Source organism: Pogona vitticeps, chromosome 2 (assembly GCF_051106095.1).
Source record: "Pogona vitticeps strain Pit_001003342236 chromosome 2, PviZW2.1, whole genome shotgun sequence".
NCBI lineage: Eukaryota > Metazoa > Chordata > Lepidosauria > Squamata > Agamidae > Pogona > Pogona vitticeps.
In genome coordinates, this window is record NC_135784.1 from 95809003 (window position 1) to 95825873 (window position 16871).

Sequence of the window (16871 nt, forward strand, 5' to 3'; positions counted from 1 at the left end):
AAATAGTACACAGAGTGTGTTATATGAAACGACATAGAGCAGAGGTGGTGGTGAAGGCTTCTGGGAGTTGTAGTCCAAGAACATCTGGAGGCCCAGATGACATAGAGTAAATCTAGCTTGCAAGCAATTAATGGAATGAAGGACAGGGAGGCAGAGGTGGGATTCAGCCAGTTCGCACCAGTTCTATAGAACCGATTCCTAAATGTACTATTGGTTTGTAGAACCTTTTGCTGGCCTGAGATGAATGAAGGAGGAGGGGCCAGGTGACCAGCGACGAGCGGGGGGAGGGGGTGCAGTTAGCTGCCTCCCTTCCCATGCCACACTGAGCCGTTGGAGGTGAGGTGTGGGTGAGAGAGATAAAGCCCTGGAAAGAGCAGAGGCATCACTGGGGTAAGGGGGGGGAGGATGAGTCCTTGACATCACTGGAGGAAAACCTGTGGCCTAGAGGCAGAGGGGGAGGATGATTGACAAGGCATGAGTGGGGGAGGGGGAGCCCGCCAGGGCTCTGAGGGAAACCATCATCACCACCAGTGCCGCCACCAACACCAACACCCCTCAAAGTGAATGGCAAGGAGAAGCGGTGGGCGCGGGGTGGAGGGGAAAGATGGTGGAGGAGGAGACCTCAGAGGAGTCAGTAACTGAAGGACCGATTGAGGTGGTGGGGTTGAGGTGGAGTGGTGACAGACTGAAAAGAGACCATACCTTCCAAGCCAGAAGGGAGAGGGGGGGAGAATAACTCCACAACAGGTGTGCAAAGGTGGCCTCCAGGTAGCAACAAACAGGGATATCAGTCATTTCAGGAGCAGGAAATGGGAGGGAAGCAATTTTTACAGGTGAGCTATAGGGCGAAATAGGAGGTAAATGGAAGGAGAGATGTGTCAGTTCTCTGTCAAACTTGGTCATAAGCACCCACAGTTGAGGTGTGTGTTTGTTTGTGTGTGATTTTTTGGCACATGCCCACAGTGAGTGTAACAGCAGCGGTATGCCCAAACTGATACACTTATCCAGATGTCTTAATCATGCGAGACGTAGTTGTGATGATAGGCAGTAGGGAGACCACTGTGGAAGAAACCCTCATCAGATCCCACTGCATTCATTCATTCATTCATTCATTCATTCATTCATTCATTCATTCATTCATTCATTCATTCATTCATTGTATGGTCATTAGGACATAGAACCTGTTGTTAATTTATTTGAATCCCACCACTGCAGGGAGGGGTTGCCTTTCATATCTTTCCTGAGCTAATTAGGTGGTGGGAATGTTAAGTTGTTGTGTCACTTTCTAAGAGAATAGGATTTACTTGCCTTCCTGGTGAAATTCATTTACATGTTACTTCTTGCAGGTGTTTTTCTGCACAACCACATATAACGTACATGTTAAAATCTACAAAAAATAGAATACCTGGACCTTCTGGTTCTGGCAAAGGAAAAGTAGCAGGTTAAGATAGTCATTTTGTTTTACTGTCTCCCCCATCCCCTCCGGAGAAAAGGGAACATAGAAAATTTATAGTCACACCCATTGTTGCTGTTCCCTACTTGTAAAGCCCTCTTATTCTTCTTTCTCATAACAATTATTTCTCTCCCCATCAGGAGGGGAAGGATTACATCCCACTGAATGACTCTCAAAGCTCAGAAGATGATGGCTTCTCCCAGGTTGCTTCCTCTATCCAGCAGAACTCTGATGAAGAGGAATTTGACATGAGGATACACTGTCACAACATAGCAGCAAGGTAAGACATTACTGATGATTTCTGGAAAACAGGAAAGAAGAAAGAGGCTGTCATAGAGCCAGTCAATTTTTGAAGGATGCTTTTTGGAAGAGCCATATATATTCTTCCAAACATCAAATGTATCATATAATGAAGAGTTCCCTCCAAACAACGTCTAATCTTTTTCTCTTTATCTATTCTTTGTTATCTTTGCCATCTTGAAGAATTTGCTTATTGTTTATTCTTTATTGTTCATGTTTATAGTTTAATGTCTATTACTTAATGTTTCTGTATATTTTTATTTTTGTTATATGTATATGTTATTACATTTTACTTGTCTGGAAGCCGCCTAGAGTGGTCGTTTGACCAGATAGGCAGGGTATGTATGTATGTATGTATGTATGTATGTATGTATGTATGTATGTATGTATGTATGTATGTATGTATGTATGTATGTATGTATGTATGTATAAATAAATAAATAAATAAATAAACAAATAAATAAATAAATAAATAAATAAATAATAAAGTGTGTGTGTGTGTGTGTGTGTGTGTGTGTATACATACCTATATATGTATATAAATTTACTAGTTACTTTTATTTTATCTCCCAGATATTACAACTGTGTGTCTTTTCCTGGTTGTTTGACTGGCGGGAATCAGATAAGGTGTCCATCAAGAATAAAGACTTTTGAAGAATTTCCTATGACCCAAACCATGTATAAAACACATCCGGTGAGTAAATTAAGATGATAGAGCAATTAGAAGAAAGGTTTTTTTTTAAAAAATGGAAAGAACCTGTTAATTCAATGTGTTAATGTTAAATCATTACTTGTGATTTGAACAGGAGAAGCCAATTGAGGCATATGAAAAATAACGCTTAAAAAGTAACAATTTTAAAGTTATTTCTAAAACTTTTTCTTAAGAATATATACATTGCTCTTTTTATTGCAAAAGTAACTACTTTAATGTTAATTACATCTAAAACTTTACTTCTGAGCTTTTTTGGGGGGGGGGACCCTTGTGAACTCAACTATCAAGCATTCCTGCAGGCCAATGTAGTCTAAAGTTTATCCTGATGATTAAAATATGCATACCTGAACTCCACTTTCTGCCACACTCATATACATTGATAACACTGTGATATAGAGTCCACATATGGAGGCAGACATGTGACAGGAGGGAATTTATTAAATATGGAATATATTGGTTATATTCAAGCAGGTAAAAACTGGACGACACTAATGTCTTCTGGGTTTGTTGCTTTCAAAGCTTTTCTCCAATATGAGAAATGTGTAGGGATTTTTGGTTGGTTGGTTTTGCAAAAAACCACACCAGGCAATTCCACAGCCCACAGAATAAGGGACTACTATGCCGCCACCTTTGTTTTTGTCATGGCTGATGGCTGGCTTCATATTTCTAGGCAGAAATGTGCACCTGTCTTCCCTGATACCATCTTTTGATTTTTCTGGATGTCTCGAGGAATATGGAACTAATCTAAATATTTCTGGTTCTTGGCATCTGCATCGGATTGCAGGGATACCACAGTCAGCACTGATTTGGAGTGTACCTGATATAAAATACATCAACAGTGTGTGTCAATACCAATAATTCCAGATAACAGGACAAGTTGCCTGTATATGTGGCAGGTTGATATGAGAATTATTCTTATCATTGGAAGGTGCCTTGTTTCCATGTAGGGACATGGTCTTTAGCAGCCAGTGCCTGTCAAAGCTTACACAGCAGATAGACAACCAGCCAAGAGGAGCCAAGAAGAAGAGGCAGAAGGCAAAGCAGGAGTCAGACAAAGAGACCCCTGTGAGTGGATTAGGTGAACTGGGGCAGGAGATATAAGGCCAAAGTCAAGCCCAGGAACTAACTGATCTCAGAACAGCAGAGACAGACAGAAATATTCTATAAGATGAAATTAAACACAGCCTAGAATCAGGCACTTGTCGATAAACCATAAAAAGCAAAAAGTACAGGCAAGATTTAGGGACGTGGTGGCGCTGCCGGCTAAACCGCAGAAGCCTTTGTGTGCTGCAGGGTCAGAAGACCAGCAGTTGTAAGATTGAATCCACACGACGGAGTGAGCTCCCGTCGCTTTGCCCCAGCTCCCGCCAACCTAGCGGTTCGAAAGCATGTAAATGCGAGTAGATAAATAGGTACCATCTCGGTGGGAAGGTAAACAGCATTCCGAATCTAAGTCGCGCTGGCCACGTGACCACGGAAACTGTCTTCGGACAAACGCTGACTCTACGGCTTGGAAACGGGGATGAGCACCGCCCCCTAGAGTCGAACACGACTGGACAAAAATTGTCAAGGGGAACCTTTACCTTACAGGCAAGATTTAAAGCATGGGGCTAGCATTTACAGGCTTGCTGTCCCAGCACTGAGGCTTACGTTACTGGCTGATGGGGCCTCATCCAGGACTCAGTTGCTAACACTTGAACACTGTTCCTGAGGAAAACGGGTGTTTCCTAGATGCACTCCCCTCATCCCCTTAACTAAACAAGACTTCCTCTGGAGCCCAGTCTGCCAATCCTGTTCCTTTGTACTGCACCACTTCTGTGGCCTAGAAGGACATTCCTCCTCCTTATCCGATTCTGGACCTGTACTGCTTCTGTCGAGGGATGTAGCCTTTTGCCACCTTGAGGGTTGTCATTCTGCAGGAGCAGTTGGTTCACCTCCATCCTCAGGCACAGGATGGGTGGGAGATGCTCAGAATCCTTCAAGACTGTTTGCATGGAGCATGACAGTAGATAGACCTCCTTAATAAAGATGCTTTAATTGGTTCCTCTCTGTTCCTTCCACTTTGTCAAAAGTCAAGAATAGTCTGCAACAAAAAACAGTACATGAAAGGGGCTTCCTCTATAAAGAGAAGTAAAAGCAAACTTCTGTCTTTCCATAGTGAGAGATAGATGTGGAGAAACATTGTAAGCCACACATGGGCAAACCACAACCTGTGGGTTACATGTGTCTGTTGAAGGTCTTCCATGAACACACGGGCAATAGTCCGAACCACTCAGTTTCCCTCATGCCACTACTGCTGCAGCAATTGTACTAGAGAGGATGGCGTTTGAAGGAAAGTCATACCAGCATCCTGGTAGGAAGTACAATTTAAATGGGGAAGTTGGCACATGGGGTTGATGCTTCTGATGCACTGTCGTTGCCAGCAGAAGGAAGGAACCCAGCAGCACCTCAGATGTTTTCATCTGCAGCACTGCCTTATGTTCATCAAAGGGATGCTTCCTGATGAAATAGTTTCAAAATGTGTACATAACAAGGCTAATACTTGTCTTGGTACATGAATTTCTTTTGCCTTTCTATAAAATTCATTTTTTCCCCAAGTACTATGTTTACTGCATCCCACTTCTATATCAGTTTGCAAGGATTTTTAAAACCCTGTGTTTACTTTCCCCCATTATATACTGTACATTTTGCAAAAACATATTACTTTTTTTAAGCAATTTCCCCTAACGTATGCATTTTTGTACACAGTTCTTGATGAGATAGCTACATCAGGAAAAAAATTGGAGAAGTGAGAAAACTGGATGTGTGTATTCATTCAGGACGTGCAGATTTAGTTTCCTTTATTAAAATGTGATCCAAATGAATTTCTCCCCAATCCTCAGGCACTGCCAATACTTCTTGCTTCTCTTTCTGTGCAGGACAATCAGACAGACAGTGGGATGGTTCTGGCATCTGAAGAGTTTGAGAGAATAGAAAATAGACACAGAAAAGAAGGTGCCTTCAGGTACTTCCATATCTTTCTGATCTGCGTCTCACAGGGTTTCCAATTACAAAACAATCCCCCAGCCATTGTCTTTGCAGCAGATCTCACTGCAGCCTCCTGTAAATGAGCTGGGAGCACAGAAATGCAAGTACATCCATCCTGCTGTAACCTGCTGCTGGCGGCAGCATTCCTGAAGGCATTTGAAACAAACCAGGTGGATTAGATTTAATGGCTTTTGAGTGATGCTGGTGCAAGGGCAATACAAAGAGGAAGCTCCTTGCCCAGTGACATAATTCCACAAATTAAAGGACTTTCCAGCCAATCAGGCAACAAATGCAGGTTTTTCTCAAGTAGACATTTTCTGTGCAAAAGCATGTTCCCCAGTGGATGTGACATGAGTGATGCTTTTTCTAATCTACAGCATAAGATTTTCTGGATTTTTATTGTTAGAGGATAAAGTTAAATAAAGTTCTACTAATTTCAGAAATGAGAATTCATCTTACTTTTGATTTGAAAGAAGATGCTTAATTTTGGCTGGTTCATGCCATTATTGTACATTGTTACCTCTTTAAAGCCTGAGCATCCTCTTTCTAACTCCTGTTTTCCTAGAAAACTAAATTATGAAGTGGCAATAACCAGTAATATTATCTTTCCCATAGTATGTACCCTATTTTTCTGTGTACAAGATGAGACTTTTTACTTAAATAATTGGACCAAAAATTGAGGGTTGTTTTATACAGGGCAGGCAGCCACTTTTCCTGCCGTTTGCAAAGCTACAGAGTAAAGCAGCCATGAAAGGGCAGCACACTTGCACCCCTTTGATTCTGAAGCAGCCCATTTCCTAAGCTCTGCAGGGCTTAGAAAGCAGGAAAGGCAGCTGGGAAAGGCCGGGAGGATCAAAGGGGCGTGCGCACGCTGCCCTCAAATTTTCTAATTTGGGTGTTAGAAAAGGGGGGGGGGTTGTCTTTGGATTGTCTTGTAAACGGAAAAATACGGTATACTGTATTTTGTACATATATATGAAAGTATGAAAGAAGAGGTACTCAGTGATCAGTGTTTCCCCTCCCCAATATAGTAGTACTGTATATAATCTCCCTTATCAAGCTAACAGGAAAAAAATGATTTGTTTGAAATGTGATGCTGGAGGAGAGCTTTGAGGATACTCTGAACTGTCAGAAGGACCAACAAATAGTTCCAAGATCACACGTTCTTGAAGTAGGTAGAAGAACACAATACGTATAATATCAAATCAAGCCTGAACTAGAAGCAAACATGTTGAAACTGAGGCTGTCCTACTTTGGGCACATCATGAAAATGCAAGATTCTCGGGAAAAGACAACAATACTGGGAAAAGAGGAAGACGAAGTATGAAATGAACTTAAAGGAAGCTGAATGCCCTCACTGGCCCTGTGCTACAGCTGTTGTTCCCCATTCCCACCTCCCCTCAGTCCATGTAGAAACTGCATGAAGGCAGGATATTGTACCTATTAGTGCAAGTACAGAGTTGATAACATGCAGTGCTGTAAAGATATTCTGGATCATTTATCATCTAGATTGGCCTGAAGACATCCTTATGTATTATTTGACAAAGGAGTACCGTTTAATCCTGTGCCCAGAAGGTACATTGAAAAAGGCATGGCACCATAAATTGAAACCGATTAGTCTGTGAAATGATATGGTTAAAAGGTTTCTACTCCTACACAAACACATACCATTAAATCAAAGTTAGGCACAGTCTGCTGATTCTGCTCCATGTTGTTATGTAAATACCTTCTACCCCTGATATCTGCAGCTGTAAACTAGAACAGCAAGAAAAATGTTTAAAGTTTAGTTTCATTTTGTCAGTTTGTTAAACTTACAGATGGTATCATGCAGACAAAAGGAGTTGCAAAGGACATTATCTAACACTAATTCTAAAATTTCATCCACAATAATAACCTTACTCACAGTACCTGCATCTTGTCTGTGTTAGAGCTTGGTTTCTTCACTTTCATCCAGATATTGGTTCAAGAATTCTCCCTGGAATAAGTGAACAGAAATAAAAGGTAGAGCTAAGTGTCATCTGGACACTTCAGCCCAAATGTCTATATTCCTTCCCCCACCAGATGTATTTAGGTTTTAAAATACATAGGAGACAATGTGAAATATTGAGGTGCTCCTTAGGCTAGAAGACTGAGAAAGTGAATATTAAAACTACCCACACCCGCCTCTGGATCCTGTTTGCCACCTCTGACCACTTCTGTCAGCTTGAAAATAAGTTTTAATTTCCCAACCTCAGATGCAGACACTCAGAGTTGCCTAATTAGAAGCCTTTTATTTGTTTGTTCAAAATCCCAGCGAGGCCTTGTGGTCACTGGAGTCCAGAGAAAGTGTGTTTGTACAGCCCCTAGACCTCTGAAAGTTGCCTACCCGGCTACAGTTTAAGGCTTCCCACCCCCAAACCATAACAGGCCTGGCAATCTTCTAAATCAGTGGTTCTTAACCTTGGGTTACTCGGAAGTTTTTGAACTGCAACTCCCAGAAACCTCAGCCAGCACAGTTGGTGGTGAAGGCTTCTGGGAGTTGCAGTACAAAAACATCTGAGTAACCCAAGGTTAAGAACCAGTGTTCAATCTAAATGGCTTGCACTTTTGTTGCTTTTTATGCGGCTTAGAAGCTATTTCTAGAAGTTGCTTTCTTGGTCAGAACTGATTTCCCATTTCCCTCTTGCTCCAACTGCAGTAAAGGATCCAGTCGAAATGAAGACTCGGCAGTGGATCAGTCGGATCTGAGGGGCCGATGTCGGCCATCCTATCATTCCCAGCTCCGTGGCCAGACTTTTTACAACAGTGAATATGGGGAACTGTCAGAACAGTCAGAGGAAGGCAGCTGCACTCCACCCACTGAGGGCCCGAGCCCGTCCCTCCTTCACGCTTCGTTCTTTTCAGACCAGTACTGAGGGGCGAACAGATGGTGGAGACGCCATGCCAAGAGATACACCCTTCTCCCTTGGCATGGCATAGCATCTGTTCCATGGAGCCTTTCCCCATTCCTCCTAGAAGAAGGCGCAGCATGGAGGGGCAAAGAAACAGATGGAGAACTCCTTGGATGTGAAGAGAGGAGCCAAGCTTTCGAAAAGGGACATGACTCTTGCACTTGAGATGATCACAAATCCTTGATCTGATGCTCGTTTATTTTTTTTAATTAGGTCTTAAACGCAGCTCTCTAGGTGAAACAAAACTGTTCTGCCACCAGATGGGATTGTGCTGAGAGCTGCAGCCTTCACACACTGTTTAGCCTCCATTCAAATAGTTTGCCATAATAAGCTTTATTTCAGGTCAGATAAAAATAGATGTGTCTTAGCTGGGTTTCTTCCTGATATGCAGCTTTGTTTGTTTCTCCTCTTGTTTTAAAGTAATTCTGCTAGCAGAAGGGAGGGGGAGAACTAGAGGCATGAATTTGAGCAACAGAAGAGCAGCCGTATTGCTAGACGTAGATAGTCCTGACACAGGCATTTCCAGCAGCTCTGTATCGAGTATTACCTATCTCTAATTCTTGAACTGTACAGTCTTCCATGCTTCACTTATGTTAGAAGTCAAGACAGAAGCAAGGCTTTTACCCCTTTGGTTGTAGTCCGTTGGCCGTATGGCCAATCTCTCTAAGAGCCCCCAGAGCATCCCCCAAAACCACACTTGGGCTGCCACTCTTTAGGGGGCCTTTAAAGCAACCATTTTACTTGCATCCAATGGCTTTTAACAGTTTGCCAAAAAATTCAGCAGGAAATGGGGAAAGCCATCTTACAAACTGGCCTTGATTTGCTGTCCCATGTTATCTGCAAACCTCTACAGTGCCATTAAAATGAGCAAAATGCTTGTTTTAATTTTTTTCCCCTGTTGCTGCTGGATTTTAGTAAGGTGGCGATGCAGCCTGCAGCAGACCCTGGGCAAACAAAATACGCCTTCAGAGGTATTGGTGTTGCCATTATCACTGTGTTCTCACATCTGTACTGACTTCATGGCCTGCAAGGAACTGGATTCCTTTACTCTGTACTGAGAAGTAAAAAAAGAGTACGTAAATTCTAAAGCGGAAAACGGGGAAGGAGAATCCCAAATATAAAACATATTTATGTGCCCAGACTAAAATGCTTTTTCACCCTGAAAAATATTATATGGTGGTCTATATAAACTCTGTGCTTTTCAAGGGATCTGACAGTTAGGGCTTTGCTAACACATTGGCTAAAATCTGGTAGTGAGTCACAGCTACAATACAATGGACTCAATAGAACTTGTAGAGGAGTTTACTCACCATATCACTGCTGATTCAATGGGCTTACTCTTGTTGCAACTTATTACTGGATTTCAGCCATTCTCTTTTATGCAGAAATCTGAGACAGCCCAAGCAAACAGGTTGTTTGCATAGCATGGAGCTAATACAGACAATTCTTCTGCTTCCATTGTAAATTTTGGCAGTCACTGTTAAGGGAATCATTATTCATCATTTTTATTCCATTGCAAAGCATGGAATTTTATCCTCCAGAACAAAATATATCACTATTATAATTTACCAAAGAAATACACCTCTTGCCCTTATAACATCAGACAGAAACCTGATGACCTTGAAAAAGAATCTGATGAAATTCTGATTGGTGTCTGAACTCAGCCCCAGCCTATAACATTCCACTGAAATCTCACTTTACGTTTCAGTCCCTACACAGTTGCATTTCTTGGCATATCATGTCTCATCCCTGATGATAAATCTAAAATTTTGCACTCCAGATAAATATTCCAAAGTTAATATGTGCAGATAAATCTAACATTGGCATTATTTATGCTGAATTGGGAATTTGAGGAATATTTCTGGAATATTTCAGAACATATGCACAGATTTGCTCCTCCGCCCCCTGCCCCGAAACAGCTTTTATTATTAACAGTCTAGTTCTTTTTACTTGTTTACCATTGCATTCGTGGGCCATTGCTGTTGTTTTATATAAATGAGGGGTACAGACAGAGCTAGCCAAAACCTGCTTGTGTGTGACATGCCCTACCAGCCTTTCTCTCTCTGCTCTAATTCTGAAACATGCTATCATGGAAAAACCTCACAGGAGCATCTATAAAAGCTTTAAGAAATGGATGTTGGTCAGGATGCCAACTCTCCTTTAGGATCCTCCTCTTGTGCCAGAAGCTCCTTCTCTTAAGGGTGTCTCCACATCAAAGGATTTCTGCTTGCAGGCCAGGCTTCTGTTTATAGAACTGATTATTTTGATTTGTTTTATTTTATTTTTCATATTGGGCATATATTTTTTTCCAGATTATATTTTTCCCTCCATAAGAGGGCTTTATGCATTTACATGTTTGTACCTTTCATTGTTCTTGCCTCTTTTTTTACATTGTGTTATACCTTGTGCAAATACAGTCAATGTCTTATCCCTTCTGATTACATTTCTTATCCATATAAGTTTACAGGTGTGACATTTTCTTACTTCTGTACATCTAAATCTATATTTTAAATTAATACTTATCTATCAAAAAAGAGGGGACTCATTATGATATGTAAATGATCTGAATAGAAACCACAATTCTATATAGATTTCCTTCCTCTTTCCTGTCAGCTGTGTTTTACCAATCAAAACAGCAAAGAACAGTGACTAAACAGACCACTTTCAAAGATAAGCCAGAAACAACCAAATAAAATTTCACTTGCAATAGAAATGCTCACGTGCATATGCATGTGAATACACGCGCACACAGAGAGTGCAGATTTCCTGTAATCTAGCCTTTCTGGGCAAACTAGAGGACACAATTGCTTTGCAGTTAGGTAAAGGTTCCCCTTTACAATTTGTCCACTCGTGTCCAACTCTAGGGGTCGGTGCTCATCTCTGTTTCCAACCCATAGAGCTAGCGCGACTATACACGGAACGCCGTTACCTTCCCAACGTGGTGGTACCTATTTATCTACTCACATTTTGCATGCTTTTAAACAGCTAGGTTGGCGGGAGCTGGGACAAGTGATGGGGGCTCACTTTGTTGCGTAGATTCGATCTTACGACTGCAGGTCTTCTGACCTTGCAGCACAGAGGCTTCTGTGGTTTAACCCGCAGCACCACCACATCCCTGCTTTGCAATTAGGAAGTGATAAAACATTTTCCTTCCAGAAACACATTCGTTCAAAGCTAGCACCTGCACAAAAAACTTGTAAATATCCCTGCTGTTTAGCTCATGATGACAGTCACAAAGCTAAAATAAGCTATTTGTGAAGGCTTTCACTGCTGGGATCTACTGGTTGTTGTGGGTTTTTCGGGCTCTTTGGCCGTGTTCCGAAGGTTGTTCTTCCTAACGTTTCGCCAGTCTCTGTGGCCAGCATCTTCCGAGGACAGCACATGAATGCTGTCCTCGGAAGATGCCGGCCACAGAGACTGGCGAAACGTTAGGAAGAACAACCTTCGGAACACGGCCAAACAGCCCGAAAAATCCACAACAACCTAAAATAAACTGCTTTGCATCTTGGAAAGCTACAAAATGTAGTGCTAAGATAAAAACACAGATCTAATGTTTTACAACTTTTGGGAAGAAATAAATATTTCTGCAAAGCATATTAGGGTCCAGGTAAACAATGGGGGTGAGTGGGGACAGGATGAGATATCTGGACAGGACTGATAGGATGAACTTCAATTAAAATGGCCTTTAATTATAATTTGTTGAGAAGCCACACTCTCTGGTTTGTAGCCAGAATTCATTTCCACAGTTATTCTCATGCTTTGTAATATTAAACCAGCAGCAGTTTCACCTCTTTAAATACGTTTTTCTTTTTCAAAGTTCCATCCTTTCCTTTTCCAGACTTGGGCTGACTTATACTACTTCTACTGACTTCCATACACCTTCAGTTGCTTTAAAAACAATTCGAACAACATAGAGCAATACATTAGCAAACTTTTTAAGAGCATCTTCTTAAAAATATCAGTTTACTAGGTTATTTTCAAAACAAAGGTAATGCTAAAATACCAGAGATCCTAATATATGGCATTATAAATCGCATCAAGTCTTGTGAGCAGTTTTTAAATTAAACTTATTGATATCAAAGGGAGAAAATAGACACTGTGCTCATAGCAGATCAGCTGCTAAAGTACATTAGAAATAGAAGTATAGTTCCCTCCTGTTGTGAGAGGAGATTTCTGAATTTCAGTCTTCTGACCAGCATTAAGTCATAAATCTGTTCACTGTGGGGAACAAGCAAAGAGTTGTTCATACTGGTGGAGTTAGAAAATGATTGCACTATAATGGACTGCTATACAATTACATGGCAACGTCTCAATATAGATAATCTTTCTTTTTTCCAGTATATGGATAGGTAAACAACAGCTGTGGCTGTGATTCCAAAGTATACACACATATATACAATCCAGTATTTAGCTTAACAACAAACACTTAAACAGGAGCCTCAAAATGAAATAATATGAAAATGAACTAAAGCCTTGGCTACAAGGATCTTTTTTGGCTGTGTTTATATTATGAAGACAATCCACAGATTTTTGTGTCATTGGCAAGGGAATGGCGCAGTCCCATATTTCCATATGAAGGAGAGGGAAACACCCAGAAAGTACTTTTGGAAGAGTGAACATTTAAAAGAGGGCACTTGAGATGCTAATTTTTCTATAAGTGCCGTTTGCCAGACTTCCAGTTGGCCGCAATTTGTATTCTAACAGCCAGATATAAAAATTTTATTAAACTTTTATTATTTCAATTTGTATTAACTTCCAGCAAGAAAAAGAGAAGACCAAAGCTGCTGAGAACGCTATTATTTAATGAGTCATTTCTCACTTCCTTTAAGAACTGAAAATAAGTGAAGAATGGAACAGGACTAATAATAATTCTAAGCCTTCAAGTCAGTTCTGAATTATGGTGGCCCTTTTTTCTAGATAGAGAGTACACAGAAGTGGCTTACCCTTCCCTCCTTCCCGGTGGGGGGGGGAGGGCATCCTGGGATTGTATAGCTGGCCCAAGGCCACACAGGATGACCCTTCTCTTGGGAGACACAGTGGGGAACTGGACTCCTAACATCCAGCTCTGCAACATAAATCACTGAGCTTTTCCAGCCAGCTGGAACATTCAAAGGTGAAAATAGGAACTTAATTGTCCACAGATTCCAGCAAGAAGAAGGTTATACCGAGCAGAACATTGAGGGAATGATATAAAAATTGTGAATGAGTTTCACGCTGTGTTGTTTGGTATTAGTCAAAACAGCTAAATTGCTTGCAACTCCATACAAACTCGCAATCTGTGTCTGAATTCATAAATCATTTTCACAGACCTATTTCAGTGCATGTTTTCATTGCAAGAGAATATAATGTATTTGAAGCTATGCCCTTCTAGTTCAATGGAATCATTTCAGTTACAGATTCATAGGTGGTAAGAAAATAACCACCCTCTTCCATCATCAAAAGATCTTTGAAAACTGTGTTACTTCCAGTATCTGGAACCAAGATGTACAAATTTCCCATTTGTCTCTGCCCTAAATTTGAGTATAGACCATGAAAGATTTTTTTTTTTTGAGGAATTGTTGTAATTCATTTTAGAGCTTGATGCAGCTCTGATTGTCTTCCATTTCCTGGACTGGCATCTCTTCGTGGATTCCAAAGTCCCTTAGCATCTTTGCTAGCCATAGTGAGTCTCTGCCTTCTTCTGCTGCAAAAATTAATCCTAATTCTAAAACTACATCTTGTTTATGATAAGCCCATGAGATAGGCCCATCTCATACAAATAAGAACCACTGATGGCCTTATAGCCTGGACTGTCCTTGCCCTTTCTGCCTCTGTGTACCCTACAAGCTTTAGGTTTCTGTTGACTGGCAGTCTTAGCTTAAAGTACACAATCCCTTTGAAGTTTTTAGGCATTCTTTTTAACAGATTTCCAGTCACCCTATGATGGTGAACTAACTTTTCTGCTCAGTAACCCTACAGCACCTATGTCAGTTCTCGTGATGGCTGTTAAGAACAAAAGCTTTCCTGTAGCTGTTCTGTAATAGCTATTGTTAGGCAGAGGTACACTCACCTCTCTGACTTTCAGAAAGTCTCTTGCCATGTGTGTTGCAACAACGTGGGCCTCCTGGAGGCCTAGTATCTCCACAAGTTCAATAATCTTTTGTTTCTGATTGGGGTTCTAGCCTTTTAAAAAAACCACAAGCGTAGATGTGGTAAGCCTGAAATCTTTTCATTCCTTTCATGCATGGCCAAAGCCAGGCCTGCTGCTCCTCGCTGCTGTTTCACTGTAGAGTAGGATGGTCATGTTCCTCTTGCCAAAAGGAAAGGAAACATGTTACCAAAACGACAGGCAGAAGAAGATGCAGGTTTGGGTAAAATTTGCATATTATAATTTAATTAGAGAGATGCAGTTTTGGGAAACAACTACTGTAATTTAAATAGAAATACTGTAATCTCCTCAGAGGGGTGCAACCAGTGGCTTGTGTATCTACCTGTTCATTGCACTGCCTGCACGCTCATTGTTGATGGGGAACTTCAATGCCTCTCCACCTACAAATCGAACAGTGTCTTCTGGCAACCTTTCAAATGATCAAACAGAGGAGTCGACTCCACGAAAAAGGCCCCGTACTGAGGACTGAGAGTGCACTAGACAAACATCCAAATCTTTGCCTACTTCTAAGCTTGTGTGATGAAGAATGGCAGTGGCAGGAAACCTTTTCAGGGGAGGGAGCAATCTTCGGCATGGGGAACCCCAGGGCTAGTTCCTAGTCAGGGCTTCCTAGACTACAGTTTGAAAACTACTGGGTTCATGCTAACTTTTCTCTCTGCTTACCTAGAGATATCAAACTGACATGATTAGTCTATTACCTCCCCTGAGGTTATTTGATGTATTAAGTGGCTGGCTCATCCTTTTTCACAGGGCTTTTAAAATGATGCCACCTCTTGCTAAATTTGTAATTCAAGACACCCACAGAAAGTGCAGATTCATTCTCTCTCTCTCTCAAAAAAAGAGAGCTTCCCCCTTTTAACAGTTTCAGTTCTCTCAGTTTTGGAATGCCAGTTACCTTAACATTATAAAATAGTATGCAGTAATTGGATTGCAGAAAGAACTAGGGAGATTCACAATGGAAATGCAAATAATGACAGATACACAAAAGTCATTATCTCTTTTAATTTCTAATATGTAACATTGTTTCAAAGTGTACTTTTAAGTGTATTCCAGTAGAACTCCACAGAACACTACATTCAGGTAAAATGTGTGGCTTTCTTCTTTGCTGTTGGGATAATTTCAGTTCACCAGTTCCACATATTTATAACCACAAGCAAATCTTTAATATGCTGCAGTCAAGATGGGGTGGGGAGGGAGGCATTAAACCAGATTGGGACCATGCCATGTTCGTGGGGGGAGTGTTATTTCTTTCAAATCCTGTTGTGTTCTAATTGCTCACTGCCCAGTAACAGATAATACAGCTGACACCTGCCGATAAGCAACAGTGCGCTGCACCTGAGGGTATAACTAGGTATACCTGCTAAACAAATGGTCAGCACTGCCTCCCCCCCTTTGATAGCACTGCCCGTCTGTTGGAAAGAGAAATTAGGTTATGTTAGATTGAGTTCTCCTGCCCCAGATTTAGGGACAGTTGCAGTGAACACTCCCAGTGTGAAGGGTCCAGCAACAGAAGTGCAGGTCTGAGTGTTAGATCTGGGAATCCCACAACATCTCATTTAAAGACACAAAACATACAAAACTAGACTAGTCACCCACCACCCTTATTGGACTGAGATGAAAGCATTTAAGCTATGCATGTGCATGTGTTTATATTTTTATCAAATCTTGCTGGAAAATGTTTATTTCATGTCTATATTTTTCTGAGCAAGAATAGCCATGTCCAGGGAAGATTATGTACTTTAAAACTGAATTTATTTGAATTTGATGGTGTTAAGCATATCAGATAGATCATTCTTGGATTAAGATCTGACAAAAATACAGTTAATGTGTGCGTTCCAAACATGGGTGTAAATTGCTTGCTGGTTGTAAACATATCTGCTGCTAAAACAGAAATGTCCTTAGCACAAAGGATTTTTAAGATTAGAAGAGAAAAGTTTCCTCACCATAGAATGGATGAGAAAGGATTAATCCTTCCTTTGTGTGGCAGCTAAGGAGTGGTGGAGAGGGACCTGATTTTTCCAGAGGGATATTCCATGTCTTGTTTGTAAAGTGCCCCAGTCACAGGCACCTTGGCAATGTGGTGCAACTTGGGTACCACAATAGTGTTGAAATGATGGACCTGAAGCAATTAGCAAGAGCAAAAGACGTGGACAACACAAAAGAGGCAGGAGAGGAGTATGGGATGTATACCATTGTTTGTTGAATCATCTGCTGGACAATTAATATCTTAAGCAACTAACTTTGAATCATGGCTTAATATGATGAATGAAAATGTTGTTAAGTAAATACCTCAGTTTTCAG

The 16871-nt window shown here is 41.1% G+C and overlaps 1 protein-coding gene and 1 long non-coding RNA gene across 5 annotated transcripts in view; one reads left to right on the forward strand and one right to left on the reverse strand.

Moving 5' to 3' along the window:
• Window positions 1-10852, forward strand: part of FLT4 (fms related receptor tyrosine kinase 4) — a 133520-nt gene extending 122668 nt beyond the window's left edge. For 2 of the 3 annotated variants that reach the window (XM_078385649.1, XM_078385650.1), the window contains exons 27-30: window positions 1594-1733; window positions 2327-2447; window positions 5384-5468; window positions 8166-10852. In XM_078385649.1, the coding sequence (XP_078241775.1) occupies window positions 1594-1733; window positions 2327-2447; window positions 5384-5468; window positions 8166-8386 (567 nt within the window). In that variant the 3' untranslated portion in view covers window positions 8387-10852. Of the gene's footprint in view, window positions 1-1593; window positions 1734-2326; window positions 2448-5383; window positions 5470-8165 lie in introns of all 3 variants that reach the window. The other variant, XM_072990071.2, reaches the window with a different exon arrangement.
• LOC110073489 (uncharacterized) lies at window positions 4485-7516 on the reverse strand. 2 transcript variants are annotated; one of them, XR_013541855.1, is made up of 2 exons: window positions 7401-7516; window positions 4485-4548 (listed from the first exon to the last, which is right to left on the reverse strand). It is a non-coding gene; the product is annotated as an uncharacterized LOC110073489 (long non-coding RNA). The 2 variants fall into 2 exon arrangements; XR_012083676.2 differs by lacking the exon at window positions 4485-4548 and adding an exon at window positions 5270-5417 and having other exon boundaries at window positions 7401-7469.
• Window positions 10853-16871: the final 6019 nt, after the last annotated feature.